Source organism: Balaenoptera borealis (genome assembly GCF_965194805.1).
Source record: "Balaenoptera borealis genome assembly, chromosome: 6".
Lineage (NCBI taxonomy): Eukaryota > Metazoa > Chordata > Mammalia > Artiodactyla > Balaenopteridae > Balaenoptera > Balaenoptera borealis.
This window is the reverse complement of record NC_138863.1, coordinates 1,317,655-1,343,405: the sequence shown is the minus strand read 5'-3', so window position 1 is coordinate 1,343,405 and position 25,751 is coordinate 1,317,655. Positions and strand designations below refer to the sequence as shown.

At 56.4% G+C, this 25,751-nt stretch overlaps 2 protein-coding genes across 4 annotated transcripts; both read right to left on the bottom strand.

Moving 5' to 3' along the window:
* Positions 1 to 8,693: 8,693 nt before the first annotated feature.
* COPS9 (COP9 signalosome subunit 9) lies at positions 8,694 to 13,618 on the bottom strand. The gene is made up of 3 exons (XM_082395909.1): positions 13,467 to 13,618; positions 11,420 to 11,492; positions 8,694 to 8,958 (listed from the first exon to the last, which is right to left on the bottom strand). Exons 1-3 carry the CDS (start codon positions 13,527 to 13,529, stop codon positions 8,921 to 8,923), a joined length of 174 nt encoding a protein of 57 aa, XP_082252035.1. The 5' UTR covers positions 13,530 to 13,618; the 3' UTR covers positions 8,694 to 8,920.
* Positions 13,619 to 17,518: 3,900 nt separating this feature from the next.
* On the bottom strand, positions 17,519 to 22,535 carry OTOS (otospiralin). 3 transcript variants are annotated; one of them, XM_082396138.1, is made up of 4 exons: positions 19,100 to 22,535; positions 18,739 to 18,841; positions 18,600 to 18,626; positions 17,519 to 18,069 (listed from the first exon to the last, which is right to left on the bottom strand). In XM_082396138.1, the coding sequence occupies exons 2-4, from the start codon at positions 18,797 to 18,799 to the stop codon at positions 17,885 to 17,887; spliced, it is 273 nt and encodes a 90-aa protein (XP_082252264.1). In that variant the 5' UTR covers positions 18,800 to 18,841; positions 19,100 to 22,535; the 3' UTR covers positions 17,519 to 17,884. The 3 variants fall into 3 exon arrangements, with proteins under 3 accessions (XP_082252264.1, XP_082252263.1, XP_082252262.1); XM_082396137.1 differs by having other exon boundaries at positions 21,086 to 22,535; XM_082396136.1 differs by having other exon boundaries at positions 18,739 to 22,535.
* Positions 22,536 to 25,751: the final 3,216 nt, after the last annotated feature.

Below are 25,751 nucleotides of genomic sequence, written 5' to 3'. Positions count from 1 at the left end.
ATAGATTACTTCATCAACAACAGTAGAAGACACATTATTGTCAAACTTGCTTGGAACATTCACCAAGATAGATCACCTGCTGGTCTGTAAAACACCTTAACAAATTTAAAATAAAAGAAATCTTACAGTTTCTACCCTCAGCCCACAATGGAATAAACTAGAAATCAGTAACAGAAAGATAGCTGGAAAATTTCAAAATACGTGGATATTAAACAACCTACTCCTAAATAACATATGGGTCAAAGAAGAAATCTCAAGAGAAGTTTAAATATATTTTGAACTAAGTGAAAATGAAAACACAACTCATCAGAGTTTGTGGAGTACCGTGAAAGCATACATTAGAATACAAGAAAGATCTACAATCAATCATCTAAGGCTCCACCTTAGGGAAACAGAAAAAGAAGAGAAAATTAAATCCAAAGTAAGCAGGGGGAAAGAAATAATAAAAGTTAGAGCAGAAATTAATGAAATTAAAAGCAGCAAAACAAGAGAGGAAAATAATGAAACCAAAAGTTGGCACTTTGAAAATATCAATAAAATTGATAAGCCTCTATCCAAGCTAACTAAGAAAAACAGAAAGAGGACAAAAATTACTAATATCAGAAATGACAAAGAGAACAGAACTACAGATACCATGGACATTAAAAGGATAATAAAAGACTACTAAAACAACCCTATGCCAAACAATTTGACAACCTAGATGAAATGAAATGGACTGATTCCTTGAAAGACTCAATCTTCCAAAACTCACACAAGAAGAAATTGACAATCTTGTTATGGCTGTATCTTTTAAAGAAATTAAAACAATAATTGATAACCTTCCAAAACAGAAAGCACCAAACCCAGATGGGTTCACTGGTGAATTCTACCAAACATTCAAGACAGAAGTTGTGCCAGGGTGCACCGCAAGGAAGAGTAGCCCCCGTTTGCCACAACTAGAGAAAGTCCACATGCAGCAACGAAGACCCAATGCAGCCAAAAATAAATAAATTAATTTAAAAAAAGAAAAAGAAATTGTGCCAATTCTCTGTAATTTCTTTCAGAGGACAGAAGCAGAGGGAACAATTCCCAACTCATTCTATGAGGCCAGCGTTTTTCTAATACCAAAACCAGACGCAAACATTACATATGAATGGGGGGGTGGCAAACTTCAGTGCATAACACAAAGAGCTTTTTTTTTATATATAAATTTGTTTATTTATTTATTTGTGGTGTGCGTGGGCTTCTCATGGCGGTGGCTTCTCTTGTTGTGGAGCATGGGTTCTAGGCACACGGGCTTCAGTAGTTGCAGCACACGAGCTCAGTAGTTGTGGCGCACGGGCTTAGTTGCTCCGCGGCATGTGGGATCTTCCCGGACCAGGGCTCGAACCCGTGTCCTCTGCATTGGCAGGCAGATTCTTAACCACTGCGCCACCAGGGAAGTCCCACAAAGAGTTTTAAAGAAGAAAAAATATTAATGATAATACCTAGCTTGCAGAGTGGTTGTAAGGATTAAGCGATAAAACGAGGTGAAGGTCTGAGCGGGAGCCTCACCCACACTAAGGAAGAGCCAGCCACAGTCCTCGCGCACAGTATGCCCTCCAAAGCCATGTTGCTGTGACTACACTCTTTGGGACTGTTAACCAGTAATACGCGTAGGTCACGGCTCACACTGAAGTGAAGTTACTAGGGCGGGGTGGGGGGACTTTATCGATGAATGCATTCGTTTTTACTCTGGATTTTGGCCCTTCAAGTCAACGTGAAAGGACTTTGCTCTGTCATTTCCCTGATTGTCGAGCATCTTGTCAGATGCTCAGTGGCCATTTGCACGTTTCCACGTATAAATTTTTCATTCCTGCCTTTTGTCCACATTTGCATTAGGTTGCCCGAGTTTTACTGTTGGTTTGTAGGCGTTCTTTATGTATTGAGAATGAGCCCTTTGTGAGCTCCAGACACTGCAATGCTCCCGCAACTGCAGCTCGACTACTCCTCAATGGCATCTGTGGCTGAGCAGAAATTCTTCATTTTTTCTTGAGCTGGGTGTTTCTATAACCTCCACTTGTGCAGATGGGAAATGCAGAGGTAAGGAAGTTAACGAATTTAGAGGTAGAACCACGACCCGGGCCTGAGTGTCCGAAGCAGGGCGCTGCACTGCACTGCTCCAGGGTGAAGCCCGCTCTGTCCCCTCGGAGGGCCAGTCCAGGCAGGTCTTGTCACCTCCGAGAGGCTCAGCTTATTCACCTGCAAACTGAGCACATGACCCTCCCCTCTGGAACATTCTGAGGACTTGACGGAATATAAATGCTGTGCTCACAGTTGGCTTTCAATGAAAAGCATCTTTGGGGCATTATTAGGATCATCAGCAAGATGCTAAGTAAAGGAAAAATACAGCTAACTGTTCCAAATGTTCTTTTCACAGCAGGTTTGGTGGTTTTCCTGGTTCAGCAGCAAAAGTTCCAGCAGGTTCCTTCAACATTTATTTAACTGCTCCGGGCACAGTTGGGGACAGAACTGAGCCTTCCAAGTGACAGGATAAATTAAGTCTCAGCAAAATAAATGTTAAAGTTGAAAGAGTCAAAGGAAAAAAATAAAAAACAAACAAAACCAACAGGAGCGGCCAAGGACTGCCGGCTGGGGCGATCATCTGGGTTCCCATACAGGCCCCTTGCGACAGGAAGCCTCCATCTGCCGACCCCAAGTGCCCTTCAGCGGTACAGAGTTGTCTCTGTGCTGCCAGGACACGGGCCAGTTCTCAGTGGAGCAGAAAACTCTGCGGTGCGGGGCGGCAGACAGCCCAGCGCGCCTTCCTCCAGGCAAGGCCCACCCGGCCTGCAGGTCTCAGCCAGGCCCTGACAGTCTCTCCAAGCTCGGGAATTCACCCACGAAATCCGTCCCTCCTTTACAGCTAATTTCCCTGACCTCGAAGGACAGGCCTTCTTTCTCTGCTTCGGCTGCAAACCAAGGACCAGAGAAAGCGGAGTGGGACCCCAGCTTGGAGCAGACGCAGGAGACAGGAAGAAGAGCCGTGAGTGCCGTCCTCCGCCCCAGCACCCCTCCCTGCTCTGGGGGCCCCTCGACCCCCTGCTGGCGGCCCACTCGCCCACCTCTGGGCCCTGCACACACCTGGGCCGCTCTCCCTCCCTCTCCTGAGGTTCCCTCTCCCATTCGCCTCAAGGAGTGGGGCCGGCCCCTGGCTGTCTGCTCTCACACCTGCCCTCACACCTTTACACTGTGTTTTCACAGGCTCTTTGCTCACTGCCCTTTCCCACAGGGCTGTGAGCTCCATTTTTTGTGAGACATTCACACACACACATCTGATCATATATATACACACAGGTATCATCACAGCCGTGGGCCATGGTGGGTGTATAGGAGGTGTACGTGCACACACACACCCCCAAAATATACCTCTTTACACACCCAACGAGAGGCGAGTTCTATATATCAGATGAACAGGTTAAAATGTGCCAGGTAACAGCCCACCTCCTGCATCTCCGCTTTCCCATCCACAGGGCCCTACGGAACCCCCTCCAGGTCAAAGGCCACTCTGTCTAGGGGGGTGCAGGGCTCCGCGTGGTGTGCAAGCACCAATGCTTCCTCAAGCGACGATCGTTCACTGTTTCCACGGTCTGTTGCCAGGAGGGAAAATGCTGGAACCAACCTCCTGTCCTGGTTCCGCCGGGTCTCCAGTCTTCATCATGGCCACGTCCCATGGTACCCCCCTCCGCAGCAGCGTGGGCAGTCTTCCATCACCCAAAGCCCTTGCCCTCCAGTGAGTAAAGCGGCGCCTTGCCGCCTTAATGGACGTTTTACCAACTTCTTGTAATTCTGAGCACCTTTAAGTACTTACTGGCCCTTTGAACTTGTTCTGCAAACTGACATTTCAGTAACCTGTGCCCATCATTTTCCAATGCGTTGCTTCCTTCATGCCACTTTGTAAAAGTTCTCTACGCCTGCAAATACGATCACTTCAGCCCTTTGTCTGTGAGCCAGGTTTCCTGTATTCCTTGCAAATCTGCTGGTTGCCTCCTGGCTTTGTTCGTAGACTCTGTGGAGAGAGAATGCAGCCCTTGACGAAGGGCCACGGTCCGGCACCTCTCTGCCTCCCAAACGCTGAGTCACCTGAGGCAATTCACTCGTGCAATGAGAAGACAGTGTTTGTGCAAGGATAGGGACTCAGGGAAGGAAAAACCCAAGCACAGAGCACACGGCGTTCCTGTGACTCACGAACGGAAAAACAACACCGCAGCTCATGTTCAAGGCACCTGCTCCGGTTGCAACTCGAATTCACTGAGTGACCCCTCTCGAACCCGTAAGGGGAAGGTGTTCACGGTACCCTCACTTCACAGGCTCAGAGGCTGCGGGTGTCCCAAGACCACCCAGGGGGAGTCGAGCTCCAGGGACGCTGTTCATCAAAGCCTTGGCTTGAGAGCTCTCCTTCTCCCCACCCACCTCCCCATCCCCGTCTCAATCAGAGCTGAGGCCAGGACATTTCTGGGGGCAAAGGAGGGGGCGGTCGTTTGGCAGGGCCCGTCTGACCCCAGTGAGGTCTGGCCTGTCCCACCACCGGGGTCTTTGAATTGAGGATCTCACACGGCAGCCTCTCTCTGGCCAGGTGTGACAAATGGCAGCACTCGAGTCCCAGGCTTTCCCTGTGAGTCATGCGTGGGCAGTTCCTGAGGCCTGGAGTTCGGTGCCCCGGGCCTGAGGGGCCTGGAGCCACGAGGCGCCGGCGTGGAGCTCCGGGCAGGTGCTCTACACCGCTCCGGGTCAGTCTTCTCCCCTCCCAGCAGCACCAGGACTCGGTTATCACGCCGTCGTCTGTTTACGTGGATCAGACACGCACCGAACACCTGCCACGTGGGGGACACTCTGCTCAACGGCAGGGACAAAGGGACGAGCTGCCTTCCAGCGCAGTCACCCTGCAGGCCAGCTGACCGTCCTGGACATCACTCCACTGTCCCCTCCCCTGGACAACCTCTCTGACCGCAGAGCACTTGCTGTTTCCACGGAATCACACTCCCTCATGATGAAAGCCATTAAATAAAGCCACTTATGAGCAGTTTATTTTGTGACTTATCAGATAATAATTATTCACACACAACACAGGCACCTAAAAGACCCCTCAGCGCGGCCGTGACCATTCAGTACTGACCCCGGCTTGATGCTGGGGGTGGACGAGTGACATGGAGGCCTCAGGACGCTCGTGGAGAAGCCGCTCGTCCCGTGAGCCTGTCAGGGAGGAGCGCGGGCAGAGCTGCGCGGGGCACTCGGGGCCTCGCCCTCTGCCCCCTGCTGAGGCCCGAGCTCTGAGACTCAGGCCCCAACAGCCAGTGGGAAGGCCCAGCGCCCAAAGGCCCACCTCTGGCCTCTTGAGGGACAAAGGAGCTTTTTATTTTAGCACCCTTTTCTCAGCACTTTCTCATCTTGGCTCCAAGCAGAATTCACAGCAGTAAATTTTCTAAAGTCAATAACGTGCCTTCTTAAAGATGCGACTTGTTTTGGAAGCGTCCCTAACCCAGCTGCTCAGTGTTCGTCCAAGAATTCAGAGGCCTGCCGCCTCTCCCTGGCGGCTTCCTGAACATCTTCCTACTCAACAAGCGGCCAGGGCTTCCCTGGTGGCGCAGTGGTTGGGATTCTGCCTGCCAATGCAGGGGACACGGGTTCGAGCCCTGGTCTGGGAAGATCCCACGTGCCGCGGAGCAACTAGGCCCGTGAGCCGCAATTACTGAGCCTGCGCGTCTGGAGCCTGTGCTCTGCAACAGGAGAGGCCACGATAGTGAGAGGCCCGCGCACCGCGATGAGGAGTGGCCCCCGCTTGCCGCAACTAGAGAAAGCCCTCGCACAGAAACGAAGACCCAACACACACATAAATAATAAATAAATAAATTTAAAAAAAAAAAAAAAAACAAGCGGCCAGTGCAAAGGCTGACCATGAGATGGACGCTTTCCCTCTACCCGGGAAGAAGGAGAACTCTAAGGGCAGGGGAAGTAGATGGTTTCTTCAAAGGCCATGACTGAAGTCCTCAAACAGCTCAAAGCATCAAAACAGTTCTATTCTCCAATTACCTCCCCAAACCCAGATTCTCATAAACCAAAGCCTGTATAACCCACGCGCTTGATCACGTGGTTTAGGAAGCGCTCCCTTCATTGGAATCCTAACTTCCAAGAGCCCGCAGCTTCACAAGGACCCAAAACACCCCACGTTAGCAGATAATACTCTCCAGGTTCCCACCACAGCTACCGAGCGGCGGTCCCCATGTGCACCCTCCCCTGGAGGAAAGGGCCTTCCCAATCCTGCGAGCTGTGAGTGGGCGCTGCCCTCCTGGCTCACGGGCCAGGGGGCGGGATGGACAGAGGGTGCGCCAATCAGAGGGCTTCCCGAGTGCTTGCTGCGGACCCTCAACCCCCAACAGGGTGGCGCTGGCAGCGGAACAGCAGGGCACCGTGGGAACCACACTTCCCATGTGGACAAAGACCTCCTGGGCCAACGGAGCCAACAGGCAGGGTGCGACCAGAGGTGGCCTGAGTCCCGGGGTCCTCTGCTCGCCTGCCTTTCCACAGCTTTCCAACAAATTCTTATTCTTTCACTTCCAAGGATTCCAATGCAGAATGCTTCCTTCCTTTCTCTTCTCCAGCCCCTAGGAGTCTCCCTCGCCTTCAGCCCATTCTTCTCCCAGTGGCCGCAGGCGCTCCGGCCAGAGTCGTGCTTTGCCTTCCTCGTGTTCTGCGACCAGCGGGCAGCCGAGCCTGCGGTGGAAGGTGGCACAGCGTCCCTCTGCCGCAGGCTTTCCAGACCAGCACGCAGGCCGATCTCTGTGATGCTGGCAGTTAGGAACAGAAAGTGAAGAAACTGTGTTTTGTCACTGTGAGTGAAAATATGTTACGGACAATGGCTAGAGTTTCTTCGTCAAAGGTATGAGCATCTCCTGAGGTAACCACCGCCCCCTAAGGGTGGCGGCCAAGTCACAGAGAGAGGAGGAAGGAAAAAAGTGACTCCGAACCTCGGCCTCGCGGTACTGAGGAAGCTGCAAGGGTTCTGTGAAAGCAAAGGAGGCCTAGAGCCTAGTGCGTAAGCAGAAGCCTAAGTATGTGCAGAAGACCCGTGCACGCACACGTGCGCACGTGCACACACACACACACACACACACACACACACATACACGCACACACGCACAGCTGACATTCACTGAGCACCAGACTGGTCTGAAAGTCTAAGGCCAACACGGAGCCCTCTGGGGTCCCACAGCCTCAGCCTGGGAGGGACGGGCCAACTCCTCACCCGGGCCCACGGCAACCCTTTCTTTGCCTTGGCTCATTCCCTCCTGCTGAAGACCACAGACCCTAGAACTAGAAGGCACCTCGGGGACCAAGAGCTTTGTTTACCAACGAGGAACAGAGGCCTGAGTGAGGCAGGGGAGCTGATGGGGCACGACCACGGCTCCTTGGCGACATGCTGAACGCAGGGACAAGTCGGGGCCGTCACCGGCCTGAGCTGTCACCACACCCTTGACAGGGTGACGTGCAAACCCCGAAGGGCCGTATTAACGTAAAGCTCCACTGAGCGGGCTTCAGGGCAACCACCTGCTGGCTACGAACTCCCCCAGATGCCCAGTTGTTCCCCACAGGGCCCCCCGGGCCTGCTCTGAGGGACCCGCCGAGGACACTTAGCGGCCTGTGACGTGACCTCAAGAGCAAGCAGATGTCTCTCCCTAAAGTCAGACCGTGCGGCTCGCCTGGAGGCCCTGTCACTCTGGCTGCAGATCCGAGCTGTGAGTCTGACACAGATGTAGCCCCGAAACCCGACACAGGGCAAGGCTTCAAATGAAGGGTGTTCCCGGTTTCTCCCAAGCTGGTCTTCCCAGGGACGCTGCCCTCGTGTCAGCCCCTTGAGCCGCGCTAGATGACTGGCCCTCCCTCCCGGGGGCCGAGCTCCATCAGGACGGGCCTGCTAAGTGGCAGAAGCCCACTCGGCACTCATGAGAAAACAGGCAGAGGGAACGTCTCGTTCTGTTTAAAATCTCACCTGGTCTTCGGTGAAATGTCTTTCATAGCCAGGCCATCGAGGTGCTCCGTTCGGCAGTTCTCACGGGGAAGGTCAGCACATCCCAACTCACCTACTAAGTGGCTCTGCTCGACTCTGAGCTGTGGGGACCGATGTGTGCCCTGGGCCTTTCCTTATCGAAGAAACATTCTTCACTTCGAGACTGATATGAAACAGTAATCGTAGTGTTTACAACCATTATCAATTGCTGAGCTGGACCAGCAAGAAACTTCCCCCGTAGGTGCTACGCTCTCCCGCGAGATGGACCAACGCACACGTGTCTCAGGTAGGAGGCGTCTCTTTCAGTCATTACCGAGTTGCCCTGCTTCTTCAAGCCTCAGATTCGGGGACAGCAGCTGCTCTGACGTTAGGAGGGGAAACACGCAGCTACATGTGCCTCCGGGGAGGGATGGGACCCGAGTAAGGCCTCACAGGCACTTCCAGGAGCCGGCCTGCACCGCTTACGGGTCTAACACAAACACCACATTAGCAACCGTGAGCCGTCACAATTACTCAAGGCCACAAAGCAAAAAGTGCACCGTGTATTTCTATGCTGAGACCTGTTTCTCTCAGCGTGGAACACAGGCATGCATGTACACGTATGCCCAAGGAGACGTCTAGGGATTGTAATATTCACTCAGAAATGCAAGCATTAAAATCACCCTGCAAGTAATAACATCACTTTTTTTAATTGAAGTTAAGGACAAAAGGCGGTCACATTCAGAGATCAAGAGGCCTCATCCAGATGGTTAAAACCATCTTTTCCTTCTTCGTTAACCATCTCCTAACTTCGAGTGATTTCCACAAGTTCTCCGGAACCATCTACAACTGTCCTTTGAGGCGATCCACCACACCACGGCATGGCAAGGCCTGAGCAAACGCACCGCCGGACACACCTCACTGGATATCATCGTCATCAAAGAGATCTTCAAAATCTACAAAATGAACAAAACCACACATTGATGGGGCACACGAGGTCTACAGCTGAGGAAATAACTATAAAATGAGTTATGTGGTCATTCAAAACTAGAGAGAAAACAGTGAACAATCTGATAAAGGACTTTGCCCAGGACAGGCTCTCAATTTTATCCAACCGGGGCTCATACAGTCCAAAGGGACAGTAGTCCAGAGTGCATCTTTACTCTTGTTTCTATTTAGATGACGATCTTAAGAAAATGCGTGAGGGCGTGTTCTGGACCACGTGGGCGACCCCTCACAGCCGTGCCTGCGTGCCCGTGAGTACGGCCAGGGCTCTGCTCTCGCCAGCGCTGCATGGAGGGGAGGGGAGGTGGGCTGAAGCTGCCTGAGGCTCGCAGCCGTGAGCAGGAAACTGCAGAGCTGGGGGGGGAAAGGTGGTGGAGGGACAGAGCCCCGTGAGAACGACTCCCTTTAAGAGAGTCTGACCTATAGTTAAGCTTGAGAAACGCAGCCTGAGGCCCATTCCCACTAGAAGAAACGCCAGAAATTCACAGCGCACTGCACCCTGCGAGGGGGTCAAAGCCAAACTCATGGTCATTTTGTCCTTCTGTTTACTTCTTTGTATATTTTCTACATTCCCACCACGGGTATATGTTACTTTCACAAGAAGAGAAGACCCCACTCATGCGTACCGTGCACTGAGAATGTGCAGAGTAAACGAAGAGCCAGAGAGAGGACGGGTGGGCCCCCACACCCCTGCTCCCCAGGGGGAGGCGGCACCCAGGCACCTCCTGCCCCGCAGTGGGCCCCCAGCCCCGCCCCGCCCCCCGGATGGTCCCACCGGCGCCCGCCTCTCCCACCGCCTGGCCGGGCCTGTGGTCCCGCAGCTCCGCCACTCTCCCCGCAGCCCCCAGCCCCCAGCCCTGCAGGTGCCGCCTCCTGAGCACTGCCTCAGGATGTGCCCCTGGCAACCCTGCGCCCACCTGTCAGGGCTCTCGTCCCCGAGCTGTCCCGGCCCACCCCCTGTCTAATGCTCCCATTTTGTAAAACACTGAGTGAGGAGAGCGAACCTCGTTCAGGGTTTGAACTCCACTGCCTAGGGGACAACAGGCCATCAAAACCTATCTGCTCAACCAATGAGTGAACAGGACTAAGGACAAGTCCTTCCAAGGCCACTCGGCCTTCTCGCGGGGAACGGCTCCCCGCACACCCAGGCCGTCACAACCTGCCGGGGCGGCGTCTGCGCGCCTGCGCTCCTCGTCCCTGCCGGGCTCGGACTCGGAGGGAGAAGCGCCCCAATCCGCTCCCGTGCTCACCTGGCCTGGCGGCCTGGGTCCTTCTCACAGGTGCTTCTGTCAGAATTAAAGGGCTGCTGGTGGAAATCATGCGAACTTGAACTCTAGAACACAGCCAACGGTCTCTAAGCCCCGGGCTGGCAGGGGAGGAGGGCGGCTTGCAAGGAGACCATCAAAATGTGAGTGGATCGTGCCGTCCTGGGGACCACACACCCCTACCCGGGTGAGGTCCTAGCGGCGGCTCTGTACCCTGTGCACTCCACACCTGCTCCCCCAGAGAACTTAACAAACGTCACGCCCCTCAGTCCTGCGGGGACGCTGCCTGGGGAGAGCAGCTGCGCTCCCGGGAAGGCCGCCCTCATGCAGCAGCCTGGCTTCTCGTTAGGCAACAACTGCCTGAAAAGCAGCCAGATAAAACAGCACGGGCTCGGGCGCCAGAGAGGTTTGGGGCCGCTGAAAACCAACAGGGCAAGGTAACGCCCTAGCTGCCACTAACTAGTGACAAAAGTTCTTCGTAGTGGCAGGCACCCTGGATGAAAGACGGATGCTAAGAGATAAAATACCACTTAACTCTCCTAAGAAAGCGATCTTGTGTTTCTACTTACGATTTAACCCTTGGTAGGGATGAATATACTCTACAGGAACAAGGCCTGAGGAAACCAGAAGGGAACACGAGAAGTACCCCCTCAAACGTATGTGAAGATTCCCTATAAAGTTAGTTTCTCACTGTTTATCTGGTAAAACTCCACCCATGTTCCCGAAACTAGCATTAAACCCTCAAATGCGAACAGCTCCCGGTTTCAGAGGAAAGGGGCGGGAAGGGCAGGCCTGTGGCTGTCACTCCGCACAGGCAGCCCGGGGGACGAGGACCCAGTGGCAAACAGGGAGAGGAAAGCACACCAGCCATCGGGAGAGAGGGGAGACGAGAAAGCCAGACGGACCAGACCCTGCTACAGTTTCAGGTGTCCAAGTGCACGTTCACGGCTCAAACTCAACAACTGGAACGTAAGACTGGAAGCTTTCTTCCCTCCTGAAAAGCAGGGCTGCACGGCGTTCCAAGAATGGCACAGGATCTGGCCTTTACTGGTCTACGATCCAACTCACTCACATCACAAAGCTGCTCCACTGCATAACCTGCAGAAGAAACAGATTAAAACTGGCAAGCCAATCCCAGCGTCCTTACCATTAAAAAAGTCTGCGTGAACTGCCTTTTCATTGGCTGCCAAGTCCATCAGGAGCCCGGTGCTGCCTCCTGCCTGGGGAGGGAAAGGAAAGGTCATGTCAGCGGGGTTTTCCGAGAGGACGAGTGGTGTAAGTGCCACGCAGGCGCCACACCACTCCTGGGCAGAAAGTGTCCAGGTCGGAGACAAAACTTAGCCCAGGGGAAGGGAGGGAGTGGGAGCAGGGGAGGGAGGCGGCATTCCAAGGAACTACGGTGAGGGTCTCCTCAGGTCTGATGTCCCTAGACCCCTCTCGCCTTTTACACAGAGTCCTGCCGCCGCCCCAAACAGCAGCACCGCTGCGTACAGCCGGACACGGGGCCCCGAGCGCACGCAGCACGGAGCCTGACCACGGCTGAGCTCGGGGCTGCGCCTGCTGCTTCTGAGAGGTAAACCACTTCCCCTGAGAAACTGACCTGCCGACCTGGGGCTCTGGGGAGGGGGGCGGTGCCATCACAGGCCTTCCCACTGCCACCGCTCAACGGTGGCAGGAAAACAACACCACAACCAAAGCTGGGCAACGTGGTGAGGATTCCGAGCCTCTTTTAGAGTCACATGGTGACAGCTAGAGCAGAGGCCTCTGGTGGCAGCACCCTGGACGGCTGGCCCCCACGCCCTGCTGCCACCCTGACTCCCAACCGCCCCCAGGCTGTCTGCCCTGCCTCTTGCTGGCTCAAAGGGCACAGCACCTCCCGTCCTCCCTTAGCAGCGGGGACCCTCACAGCCTCCCTTCCCTCCTCAGGCGCCCTCCCCTGTCCCGTCCCCACAGGAAGCTGTGCAGATTCTACCTGTGACACAGCTGCGGAGTTTGCGCCTACCTCCTTCTGGAGGCACTGTCTTCATTCAGACCCTCCTCGCGCCCCCCATCCCCCTGTTTGTACTGCCCCACTCTCTCACCCCAAACCCTCCAGAGCGACAGCACCACGAACCAGTCGGAGCCCTCACTCCGCACCTTAAAGCCCTCCAGCGACTCCACGCTTGCCGAAGGTAGTGCCTGGAGCCCAGGGCTGAGAAGCAGGGGGTGAGTGCAGGTGCCTCGGGACCGGGGTGCAGAGGGCCCACCTGTCCCAGAAAGGCTACAGGCGATGCACCATCTGCCTCCCAACCCTGCCTGCCCGGCTCCATCCCATTCCCGCTCTCCCAGGCACGACCTGCCCTCCCCTAGACCCTGCAGGCCTCGCTCCCGCTCCCGCCAGGCCTCGCCGCTACGCCCCAGCGCGCCGCCAGCATCTGGCTGCAGCCAGCTACTCTCCTAAGCCTTTGCTGGGCCACCCCAAAGCCCGGGGGCTTCTATCACCCGCACCGCCTTTGGATGCATTTAGAATTGGCAATCAGCGTCTCTCTGTGCTCCCCGGACGTCCAGGAGCACACAGAATGGGTCCGTCCCCGCTGAGGTTTGAGAAGGAGAAATCGAGGTCCGGACCCCGCGGAGCCGGCCTGACACTCCGAGCTCACACCTCCAACACCAGACAAGAACGCCCTGTGCCCAGAGGATGGGGTGACACAACGACCCTGCGCAACTGCGGGAGAGACCCGGGCCCCGCGCGGAACACGGACCTGCCAGGCACCCCTCTCCTCCGCTCCGCGGGCTGGAAGCCGCTTCTTTCCCAAGGGCCGTTGGTCAGCCGGGCTCTCGTCTCCCCTCCTCCCAGACGGGGACTCGCCCCCGCCGCGCCACAGCACGCCACCCCGGCCGGGGCCCACTTCCTCCCCCAGCACCTGGCACGAGCTCAACCCCGTCCCCGGGGTCCCCACCAATCGCCCCTGCGGGGCTCCAGGCCGCGGGCACCGACGCTCACCGCAACCCCGGCCCGTAGCCATCCCGGCCGCCACCTCACTGGGTTCCCGGAGGCCCCATTCTCTCGCCCAAGGTAGGAACCGCCGGGACGGCGAACGCGGGCCGGGGAACGGGGCCGCGCAGGCCGCCGCCTTCTCTCGCCCCAGACCCGGCCCGCACCCGACAGCTGGCCTTGGCTCCGCTCCCGCCCGGCCCGGCGCCGCCCGCCTCACCTCGTCCAGATCCACGTAGGGTCCCGCGCCCTCGGGAAACATCTCGTCCACCGCCGGCTTCATCTCCGCCTGCAGCTCCGGCGTCCCCGACCCACTTCCGGCCCGCTGACGCCCTCTTCCGGTGCAAGCCCCGCCGTGGCAAGTCTAGACGCGAGAGAACGGCCGACTCTATGGTTTCCTCGCACCACCATCTGGCAGGTCTAGCCGCCGGAGGACCTTCCACGCTATGGTCCCCTCCTCCATTAGTCGGGGCGGGCCGGACTGGCCTGGTTGGGGCTGGGGTGGGCAGGATCTTCGCGTGGCTGTCAGCACACAAGGGACGCTGCTCTGTGACTTCACCGCGGTCACAGGCAGTCTGGACCTAAGGGCCTGGCACTGACAGGTGCCCAGGAAATACCCATTAAAGAATATGAGTGGGTAACAGAGTAAAAAGGCAACCCACAGAATGGGAGAAGATATTTGCAAACCATATATCTGATAAGGGGTTAATATACCGAATGTACAGAGAACTCCTAAAATTCAACAACAGAAAACAAAGAGTCTGATTAAAAAATCAGCAAAGGACTGGAATAGACATTTATCCAAAGCAGATTTATAAATGGCCAATAAACCTATGAAAAGGTGTTCGACATCACGGATCATCAGAGAAAGGCAAACCAAACCACAATGAGTTACCACCCCACATCCATCGGGATGGCTACTGTCAAAACCCCAGAAAATACCAAATGTTAGCAAGGATGTGGGGAAATTGGAACCCTTGTGCACTGTTGGTTGGAATGTAAAATGGTGCGGCTACTGTTGGAAACAGTATGGAGGTTCCTCAAAAGTTAAACATAGATTTACCATATGGTCCAGGATTCCACTCTGGGCATATATCCAAAAGAATTGACAGCAGGGTCTCGAAGAGATATTTGTACACCCACATTCACAGCAACATTTTTCACAATGGCTAAAATGTGAAAGAACTCGGGTAGGTATCCATCAACATTTGAATGGTTGAGCAAAATGTGGCCCATCCATACAGTGGAATATTATTCAGCCTTTAAAAGGAAGGAAATTCTAACAGCTGCTCCAATGTGGATGAACCTTGAGGACATTATGCTTAGTGAAATCTCCAAAAGACAAATACTGTATGATTCCGCTTACATGAGGTACGCAGAGTAATCAAATTCATAGAGACAGAAAGTAGAATGGGGCTGGGGGAGGGGGAGGGGGAGTTAGTGCTTAATGGGAAGAAGAAATAGGCTGGAGATGGATGGTGATGATGGTTGCATAACAATGTGAATGCACTTAATGCCTCAAAAATAGTTTATATAGTAAATGTTACGTTGTATGTATTTTATCATAAGTTTTAAAAAAGAATGTGAATGAGAGAGAAGCGAGGGAAAGAGGGAGAGGGGAAGGGGTGGTGGGGAAGGAGAGCATGAGATATTTGAACTAGACTTTTAAAAGTAGGTAGGCTTGGGGGCTGGGCTGCCAGAGAAGTAGGGGTGGGGGAGGGGGAGGGGGAGGGGAGGGTGGTTCCAGGGAGACAGGAATTGAGCCTAGATTGAGCAGGGATTGTGGCCCGGGTCAGGCGTGGGTGGACAGCGCAGGGCCAAGGGAGAAGGGAAAGTGACTGGCCAGGTGGGTGAGCCTCCAATGTCACCATGACACGAGTCACCCCAAGTGCCCGCGGGAAGGTCAGACCAGTGAAGCCTGAGTCCATGGTACCAGCCAACTCCCCTTCTGAGTAGTTTCAAAGCACAGGGACCCCCATTCCTGTGGAGGGGTGAGGCCTCCAGGAGAGCGGGGCACAGGGTCCGCCCCAGGGGACACTGATGTCTACGGACGAACAGAACCAGGACAGTGACGTCACAGAGGTGGAAGGTCAGGGTCGGACTGGGGCACTCCCCGAGAGCGCTAGGGGATTGGGGCTGTCGCTGGGCTATCACGTCCAGACCACATCCTTTGAGAGTGAAAGGGACCCTATTGGTGACTGCTCCAGGACAACAGGTGTGGACAAAGAATGTCGCTGGCCGTAGCAGTAAACAAAGGATGTTGAGGCCATCAGGCCGTCAGCCTCTGCAGCGGCTCCCACTGTGCACCCTGAGGGGATTCAGGATGGAGGAAAGCAGGATCCTGGCCCTAGATAGTTAAGGTGCATATCAAAGGAATAATTTCAATAAGCCCAGACGCTTGCATCTTCCCATACATAGAAAAGCACTAAACTCATTAACTTGAGATGTCTGGTTTTCTTTAATTAGCAGGAATCTTTTGATATCCCAACTACCTAGGCTTTTTTGGCAGAAACTCCTATAGCTCCTGGCTCCTCCCTTCCCTCTTCAGGACCATCCGATCTGAGAGGCTGTCTCCTGAGCTTAAGTCCTCAGTACGTCTGCCAAATCAAACATAATTCTCAACTTTTAGGTTGTGCGTTTTTTTCAGTCGACACGGGCATTGACTGCCGGGCACAGCGGGCGTGTGGTCCCCCAGGAGCGGCCGAGGCAGGGATGAGAAGACAGCGGCTGCCGGTGGTGCTTGTTGGTAGCGAGCATTGAGGGGTGAAGCCGGCTGAGGACGTGGGGCAGGAAGTGGAGGGGTCCCCCGCCACCAGGTCTAGACTGTGAAGGGAAACCAGGAGGGGTGCACAGAAGAGAAGGGAAGCTGTGTGTGCGCAGGTGAACAGAGAGGGTCACGGCCAAACCTGAGTCCTAAATGGGGAGCCAGGTGCCCCTGGGGCCACAGGGCAGGCAGGTAGGGCATCTGCTGAGGGTTGCTTGAGGGTGGGGCTTTCTTCTTCTGAGAACAGAAGGAGGGTAGCTGGGACTTTGAAGACACGTAATAATGCAGCTGTGTGTCCTGGGTGGTCATGGGTGTGTCCAAGAGGGGACCCAGCTCTGGCCAGGGCACCCCAGGGGCTTCCCCGGAAGGCACACGGGAGGCAGTCCTTCGAGCACTTTTGAGGGGCATCTGGAGCCGTCATTCTCCAATGCTTGACGTAACTGGGTGCATGAAAATCCGAGTGGCATGTAAATGACCACACACACACAAAAACACACACGCACGCGCATGAATTACCACACAGGTCGGCACCATGTCCAGGCGGTGAGGGTGCCTTTCGTCTGGTACGTTTGGTCAAGGCCCAGCTGCCACAAGTGGACTCTCCTAGGAGTCGGGATGTGTGTGTGTGTGTGTGTGTGTGTGCAGTTAATTTACAGAAACCAAACTCAGACCAGCTCAAGGGGGAAAAGAAACAAAGAATGTACTGGTTTTTCCCGAAGCGACAGGCTAGGCCAACAGATTCTTCCTCTTTCAAATTGAAGCCTGGACACAGGGAGGGAAGCTACCCGTTGGCCACAGGAGGTGGAGACAGAGGTGAGGGCAGGAAGCCTTGCTGCACGGCTGGGGCCAGTGGGCAGCCACTGCCTGGGCACCGCGGCCACCTCCCCTCCCCCTCCCAGGTCCCTCCCGGCACAGCTGGGTGTCCATGCCAGGGTCCCGGGAGAGAACTCTCAGAATAACCCCTACTTCTCACTCACCTTAAAGGACAGCCTGCAGACCCTTGAGGCTGCACACAGGATGGAATTCATTCCCATCACATATTTCCAACGAACAGAACACGTGGCACACGAGTTTCACAAAACCTTACAAAATTCTTATTATGTGTAATGGTTTCTACGGTTAGGTGCTAGTACAAATACTAGTGTCTAAAGTTAAATAGGAAGCATTTTCTATTATTTTATTTTTAAAGAAAAGCAGGTTGCAGCCCATTAAACCGATTTCTTTGCCATCTGATGGGGTGTGGCCCGAAGCTCGTGCGCCCTGGCTGTGCCCAGGGCAGGCAGCCCCACTCCCCGCAAGTCCCCGAATCTGCACTGCTGGTGGTCATGTTTTGGAGGCCCTTCTGCCTGCAGACCCAGCACCCAGGCACCCGGTGATCCCCACAGACCAGCTGCCCTGGTGTGAGTTGAGCGTGGGGGTTGGAGCCCCGGCAGGGCACCCAGCCCAGGGGAGGCCGCTGTGGGTCTGCCTGCTGTCCAGCTCGGTGGCCAAGGGGCGGCGGGGGGCGGTTCCTGGGTCGCAGCTGCCTGGACGGGACCTGGGTCCCGCCAACAAGCCAGGCAGTTACCTACTGTCTGCTTGCCTCAGTTTCCCCACCTACACTCCAGGGATCCTCCTAGGGTCAGTGTGAGGACGGGGGAGTCGCAGTTGGTGCTCTGGGGACAGAAATCATGCACAGGCCTTTCTAAGACGTGTTCCCTGATGGTCAAGAGGGGCTGATTTGTCAAACGAGAGAGTAAGTGGAGCAGAGTGGAGATGCTTCTCCGAAGAAAACCAAGAAGACCACCATGTGCGTCGTGCATTCAAGTCAGGAGTTTATTCAGTACGAGGCCGGCCAGACTCCCACGGGGTGGGGGCCCCCCTGCCCCGGATGCTCACTCCTCCCTGTAGGGGACGTGGAAGCCCAGGGTGGTCCCCAGGGGGAAGTGGGCGAAGAAGGTGCGGGCCATGTCCTCCAGCTGGGGGTAGGCCCCCAGGGCCTGGAAGTGCTGCACGTAGTTCCAGAAGTCGGACGTGGAGAAAGGCCAGTAGGGCATGGCCGGCAGCTCCGCATAGGGGTCTGGAGGGAGGACAACTGGCTCAGGGGCTGACTCATCCGGTCCTGCCCGAAGGCACTGAGCCTGGTCACCGAGGAGCAGCCGGGGGTAACACCAGCCCTGCCCCTCAGGACTCCTGGCCTGGGGGACAGAGGAGGGGAGAAGGGCGGAGTCTGGCCCATCCTGGAGACGCTGAGCAGGACTGAATCGCCACGGTGGGATGTAGGGCACCCGGGTGGGATTCAGAGGAGACCACAGCCCCCAGCCTTGGAGTCTGGATGCTCTGCACCAAGGTGGGACGAGGTGCCTGAGATGAGAAGGCTGGGGTCCTCGGGGGCTCAGAGGGTCTCTCCTGCCCGGTGTGTCCCCAGTGGCGGGAGGACAGGGCCCAGGGAAGAGGCTCCAGTCCCTCTGTCTGTGCGGCTCAGCCTCCGCCTGACCCAGGGCTCCCACTTCCCCTGCTCTGCACAGAGGCCAGCTCCCACCCGGCCACTCTTCTCCCCCCACCACCCCCCAGACACGTGAGACCAGAACCGGGAAAGCAATACGGTACCTCCTTCCTCCGGCACCGGCTTGGCCCCTGCGAGGGAAGGGAGAGAAGTCACCCCAGAGGCCCCCCAGGAAGGACCTCACCACCCACCGGTACCCCAGTGCCTAGACAGGACAGCACAGGAGGACAGGCAGCCCCTCACCTGCCAGAGGCCCCAGCAGGAGGCAGAGGGCCAGCCCGGGCACCAGGCAGGTCTTCATCATCCCTAGGCCCGTCCCCCACCGACCGACGGTGCTCAGGTCCACCTGCAGCAGGAGGAACCCACACAGGTGAGACCACCCACCCCTCGGACCGCCACTTCTCCCCGCCACCCACAAGTGGGCCACTCCTGGGAAAACAGCTCTGGTAAAAAGAGAAGTTGTCAGTGTTTTCATGACAATTTCAATTTCAGCGGCTTCAAACCGTTCTTCGGAGGCTAAACCCCCGAGGCAGAATCAGTTGGCCTTATTGAATTTAACTATTTAAGGAATGTCCCCGCCGCATCTGCCCTCCCCAGAGGTTACCTTGCAGCTGCTGTCCCCCAGCCGTGTAGCCTGATGGGCATCTGCTGCCAGCGCACAAGCTCCTCTTTATAAAAGGCCAGGGACGAGGGACAGACGTCACCTCCGTGAACCTTCAAACTGAATATTTCATCCCCGCCCAGAGGACTGAGGGCTCCTGTGACCCTGCTGGCAGCCAACTCCCAGGAGTCCACTTTTGGGAATCTGATCCAAAGATCAAATTGGGAGAAAAACATTTTTGCACAGGCCCAAGATTTTTAGGATTGAATTCAACATTGGTACTCAAAATAAACCCAATTTCCTTTCTACCAGGAGAGAAAGACATTCTAAGTGTGACATTGGGGCTGCGATGCCCCCCTTGTGGGACCAGGGTAATCACAGAGCTGCCCCAGGGAAAGGCAGGCAGGACGGGACCCTCGGGGAACCAATAGCAGCCCTGGGTCAGCAGCCCCCGCCGACAGGTCACCGCTGAGCCGCGTGACAGGCAGGAAGCGAGGGTGTCCAGCCTGATGTCCCATCCCCAGACTGGCGCCTTCGGGCTTATAAGCAGTGATTAAGTCTGTCGCCACGCAAGACAGCTACTTAGCGGGTGACCATTACGGGTTACTCAGGTGTGAGGGGACTGGCCCCCAGATGGGCAGGAAGGATGTCTTCTGGCAAAGAAGCCCCAGCAGAATTTAGGGGTTCGGGTCCCCGGCTCCACCAGAATCTGCTCACACGTCCCCACCCAAGTGAGGAGGGGCTATTCTTCCCCCCAGAACGCCCAGACTTTCAGAGATGGGACCCGAGAGTCATGTGTTCAACCTGCCTGTGATGCGGCCACACACCAAGCTGAACTTTGGGTTTTATTTTCAGAAGTCGGACCCTGTGCCTCCAAGAGAGAAATTCTTTTAGGGAAGCTGAGCTGGGGTCCTCAGGTGGGCACTTGGTAACTGTGTCGGGGTCCCCAAAACCTCTCCCAGGTTCACTAGGGGGCCCCCAGGACTCAGCAGAGGCCGCGCTCACAGCTGGATTCAGGACAGAGAAAGGATACAAAGCAATTATCGGTAAAAGGAAGGGGCGCAGGGACAAGTCGGGGACCAGGCGTGAGCTTCCAGAGCCCCCTCCCCTCACATGACACGCTTAGCTCCCCACCACCAGCCGTGACGCCCGTGAGGTGCTGTCTCCCCGGGGAGCCCCTCAGAGACACAGCGCCTGGGGCTTTCCTGGGGGTGGTCGCGGGCACCTGTGCCTGGTGAAGGTTCCAGACTCCCAGGAGGAAGCGGCACTCCACATGAGCCTCACTTGGCACAAACGTTTAGGGGCCGTGAGGCCCTCTCCTCCACGAGGGGGCTGGGGACCCTCCCGGGAGCCTCCAGCCCAGGGCCAGCCTTGCGGGCAGGCCTGTCTGAGGGGCTTTTCTGCACAGCATAGACGCTTTCTGGTTCTCTATCTGCCCCTGGCTGGGAATTTTAAGCTCTGAGCTCATCATTTCCTTTCCCCAAATTCTCCAGCACACTTAGAAGCTACCAGCCAACCCCACAGCCTTTACCCCTTATTCCCACTAAGGGGCGGTGACAGCAGCTGCCTGGGCACCCACAGCTGTGCCTCCTGTAGGCACTTGGCTTCAGGACTTGATCTTGCACTTGGTGCCGTGGACGACGGAGGCCCTTGACCACTGCGAACGGCACCATTGATGTCCGGCCAGAGAACCAACTCCCGAGTCCCTCCTGACCCCTCTAATCCCCTGGGCGCCTCTCCCGGCTCCAATACCCTACCCAACAGGGCCACTAAGGGGACCCGGGGCTTAGGTAGGAACAGGCCTTATGCAGTGTGGGGAGCTGAGGAGGTGAAGTCTGGAAGGGCGGGCGGGAGCCAGGCCCCGCGGAGTCTTGCGTCTGTGTGTTTCGGGCCCCGCGTTGCGGTGGGCCTGGGACCGCCGGTGCTCTGGGGGGACGTGTGCAGCTGGCCGGGGCGCGGCGGGGAGCGGGGACCAGCCAGTCTTGCTACCGTCATCACCACGTTGTCCATCACTAACGATTCCATGTCTGAAGATGATGTGCAAACATCCCTGTGATGTTGGGGAAAATGAAATAAAATTACAAGTACTTATTTTATAACTGACTACTTAACAGAAAAAACTATACATAGAAAAAGGCCACAAGTAATGAGCAGTGATGGTGTTGGGAGCTATGGGTATATATGTTTTTTCCTTCTTTCTGGGTATTCGTATTTTCCTTAATTCATTACTTTTATTTTTTTAACTTAATTTTTATTTTATATTGGGGTATAGTTGATTTACAATGTTGTTAGTTTCAGGTGTACAGCCAAGTGATTCAGTTATACATGTACATATTTCCATTCTTTTTCAGATTCTTTTCCCATATAGGTTATTGCAGAATATTGAGTAGAGTTCCTCCCTGTGCCGTACAGTAGATCCTTGTTGATTATCTATTTTATACATAGGAGTGTGTATATGTTAATCCCAAACTCCTAATTTATCCCTCCCCCACCTTTCGCCTTTGGTAACCATAAGTTTATTTACTTTTATAATGGAAAAAAATTTTTTTAAAAACCCCACCACCCCAAGCTCCCTGTTATTTAGCTTTCTTATCTGCTGGCCTGGGTCAACCTCCTGGGTCTTCCATAACCACCCCCAGGTGTGTCCACCCCCAACCTTTTCTTGCCTCCTGAGTTCTTCAAGCTCCTCTCCCTTGCTGGCCTGTGCACAGACCGTCTTGGGCCGCACCTGGAGGGCTCTACCTGGAGGGGCTCCACCTGAAGGGTCCCACCTGGAGAACCTCATCTGCAGAACCCAACTGGGCCCCACACCTCTGCCCCCTGGAGGATGGCCCCGTCACCCCCTCACCAGGGAGGCTTCCCCCAGTGACCCTTGCGGGGGCTCTGCACACCCAGCCATGTACTGTTCTTTTTCAGTGGGACCCCAAAGCAGTGGTTCTCACACTATGTACAGATCGCCCAGGGATCCTGTTAAAATGCAGTTCTGATTCAGCAGGTTGGAGGTAGAGCCTGGGGCTCTGCATCCCTCAAGGCTCCCAGGAGATGTCTATGCTGCTGGTCCCAGAGCACATTTAGGGTAGGGAGGCACGCACGAGCGGGTTCTCCACCTGGGCAGTGTCAGAATCACCTAGGGGACGTGGCAGAATGCAGATCCCTGGGCCCCTACCTCTCACAGTTCTGATTCAGGAGCTCAGGGGTGGGCCCAGGACTCTGCATTTCTCTCACATTACCAGGGGTGCTCAGCAGATCTAGGGCCAGGCTTTGAGAGCTGCTGTCCAAAGAAGTTCTAACCCAGGCTGCACATGGGGACCACCTGCAGAGCTTTTAAATAGTCAGGGTTTCCAGCCCCCAGGCTCCTGAGGCAGGATGCTAATACAATGGTTCAGGGGTGGGGCCCAGGTTGGTGGTGTGAAATCTCTGAAGCCTGGTTGACAGCCCCTGTCCCTGTCCCTGCCCCTGCCCCTGCCCCTGCCCCTGCCCTGGCACAGCGCCCTCCCTGTGGACGCCTCGGAGGCCTCCGAAGGTCCCACCTGCCTGCGGTGAGAAGCAGCTCTGGTCGCAAGATACGGGTCTTGGCGGACGAAGTGGACGGAAGCTGCCCGTCTCCCTCTTTGCTACCCAGGCAGAGAGAGGGGCCGGGCTGCGGGGCTCTGCCAGCTGTGCGGGAAGGCGGGGCCAGGGCGGCCGACCTGGGGACCCTTCACCTCTGCCGCTCCGCCTGCCCCAGGGGAGGCCTGGTTCCGGTCCCCGCCCGCCCCCCCACACCCGGCCAGTGCCGCAGTTTCTCCCATTAGGAGGTCTCGGGGCGCCCCCTGCTGCCAGCTCGGGAAGACCAAGCGTGGCCTCCTGCTACGGCGCCTGAGCCCCGCACACACCAGAGCCCGCGCCCCTGAGGACAAGCCCCCGGCCCACCTCGGGTCTCCTGAAGGGCAGGAGGGCGCTTGGGTCGCAGTTCCTTCAGCCGTCCCAACGCAAGCCAGAGCCCTGTTCATTATGAAGTCCTAAAGCCGCAGGTCCTCCGGGACACAGGCCCCCCTGCACGGTGCTTCTGGAGGCCCCTCCTCCCTGGGCCCCTCCCAGGGCCACCCTCAGCGGGCCTCCACCCGCCATGTTGATCTGCTTCTGGAAGGGTCCGCGCTGCTCACCCAGTCTGCTCCCAGGGCCCCTGTGGCCAGCCCGCTTTGCTTTCGGGCCCTGGAACGTGTCCGCCGCTTCAACGCTGGGGGCCTTGCTCCCCAGCCCAGGAGTCCCGCCTCCTCTGGAACCTCCCCATCTCCCAGCCCACGTCACTCTGTCCCACGTCCCTGGTCCCAGCAGGTGACACTGCCCTCCTTCTTGGCTCCGTGTTCTGCCCACTTCCTTTCTGAGCCCGAGGCTCCTGAGATTATCCGAGTGTCCCGGGCCTGGAACAGCTCCTGGCCAGGGTGCATGGGGCTGGGTGAGAGCACGGACTGAACACCTGGGTCAGGTCAGTGCTTGGCCAGGTTCACCTGGTCAGTGTGAGAGCCGGGTCCTGCCAGCTCCTCCCTCGGCTGTCCCTGCGCCCAGCTGCGCTGCCCTCACTCCCTCCCATGATCCAGGTCCACTCGAGAAGCGCCCGCCCCTCTGCTCCTGCACGGGGATGGGACACCTCTCACAGCCACATTCTTTGTTCCCAAACCCACAGGCCCTGACTGTATTTGTCATTTTAAGAAAAGGATTTAATTAAATACCATGAAAGCTAATGAACGTGAACAGAGCTTTTTGCGTGAAAACTCAGTTGCCTTGGAAAGGCCCACTCGAGGTGAACATTGCCGGAAGCTACTGTCAAGTGTGGGTTGGAGAACTCTGGAAAGTTGGAACCGGGACAGACCCGAGCATTCTGAGGAATCCCATACCTGACCTCATGGACGGCGCATCCGAGAGTGGGCTCCAGGGGGCGCCACGCTCACTGGAATCCGAGGATAGCTGGTCAAAGCCCGCGAAGGCAGAGTCGAGATTTGGGAGTTACATGCCTAAGGCCCGTGTGATTCTTCATAAAAATCATTCCTTCCTTTAAACGATCTGTGAGAATTTCTGACCAGGTCCCGGTTCACTCCATGAGAGGCCTTCTCCTGAGCCGAGGGGACCCTGGCCTGGGGTGGAGTGTGGCCAGGAAGCGGGGACCCATCAGGTGCCGGGTGGACAGGTAAAATGCAGGACACCCCGATACTAAAAAGTATTCATTGATTATCTGAGATTCTAATCTAACTGGGCCTGTATTTGTATTTGTGAATCTGGCAGCTCAGAGCCATGTGGCCCTGCCTGGCCCGTGGTGACAAGCCCAGGCTCTGGCCCAGAGCCAAGGCTTTAGGCTCAGGCAGGCAGTGAGAGGGGCCTCCAGCCCTGGAGGTGGAGCAGGCATGGGAGGGTCTTTTCCAAGATGCTTCTTCCTGGAGCGTCACGAAGGTCCTGGTCATCACACGGGATGAGAAGCTGGGCTGCAGCCCTGAGCTCCCCTGGTCAGCGAGGCTCCTGGTCCGGGACACCCGGACTCCACGGCTGTCTAGGGCCCAGCTGAGCTCGTAACAGAGAGAGCCTGATGGAGGCGGAGAGGTGGGGCAGACCTTCCTGGAAGAGCCCTCTTCCTCTCAGGCTTGGAGCTTAGGGAACTTGGGGCCAGGGATGAGGACATGGGGGCAGTGCCCCAAAGCCCCAAGACTCGGAGAATGAGAAGCATCGGCATAGGATGTGAGCTGTGACAGATGCCAGGAGCCTGTGACATGTCTGTGATGCAGCGCTGGACAGGCTGTGTCCCCAGGCCCCCAAGGCTCCTGTGCAGCAGTCGTCTTCCTGGAAATACTCCCCAAGAAGGCAGCCCAGGGCCTCGGCACCACGGTGGTGCAGGAATCGTGTCCAGGCAGTAGGTGTGGCCCTGGCTGTGCGGGAGGAAAGGGCCCTGGAGGGAGAGGTCCGGGGTCGCCGCCTTTGAGAGTGATGGGAGATGCAGGAAAAGGGGCTTCCCCCTCATCCCCCTCCTCCCAGGGTACCGAGAGCTCCCGAGGGTCACATCCCAACACCGCAGGGCTCCATCAGCGTCGACCTGGTGTGGGCCTAGCCAGCATGCTCTGCCTGGGATGTGGTCCCAGGGAGCAGAGGTGGGAGTCCAGGTGGAGCCGTGAACAGAAGGGGCGAAGCTGGACCAGGGGCACACTGTTGCCCACCCGGGGCTCCCAAGACCTCAGACCAGAGGAAGCGCTGACTTGTGGTCTTCTGTCTCGTTGGTTGGGGGTTGCCCCTGGGAGTTAACTCCCCAAACTCCAGGTGCGGGGTGCCCGCTGGGGTCCTGCAGGGGTCCGGTGCTGGGGTCTCAGAGAAGCACGGAGGGAATGGAGGGGGAGATGCAGGCGAGGCCTGGGAGGAGCTGGGCGCTACGACTGAGGCTGAGTGGAGGGATGGGGGTGAGGTGGGCTGGAGACTTCCCCAGACCTGTGTATCCCTCAGTCCTGCCCCCAAGGACACAGTGCAACGCTCTGAGGCCAGACCAGAGCCAAACCCGGGTCCACACTCCCCTCGTGGCAAAGTCACTCAGCAATCTGTGTGCCGGAAGGCGCGGTGAGCCTCGAGGGCACCCAGGTCACCTTGTTGTGTGATAAAACACCGCGACACTTACTCAGGTGACCCCATCCCTGGGTTT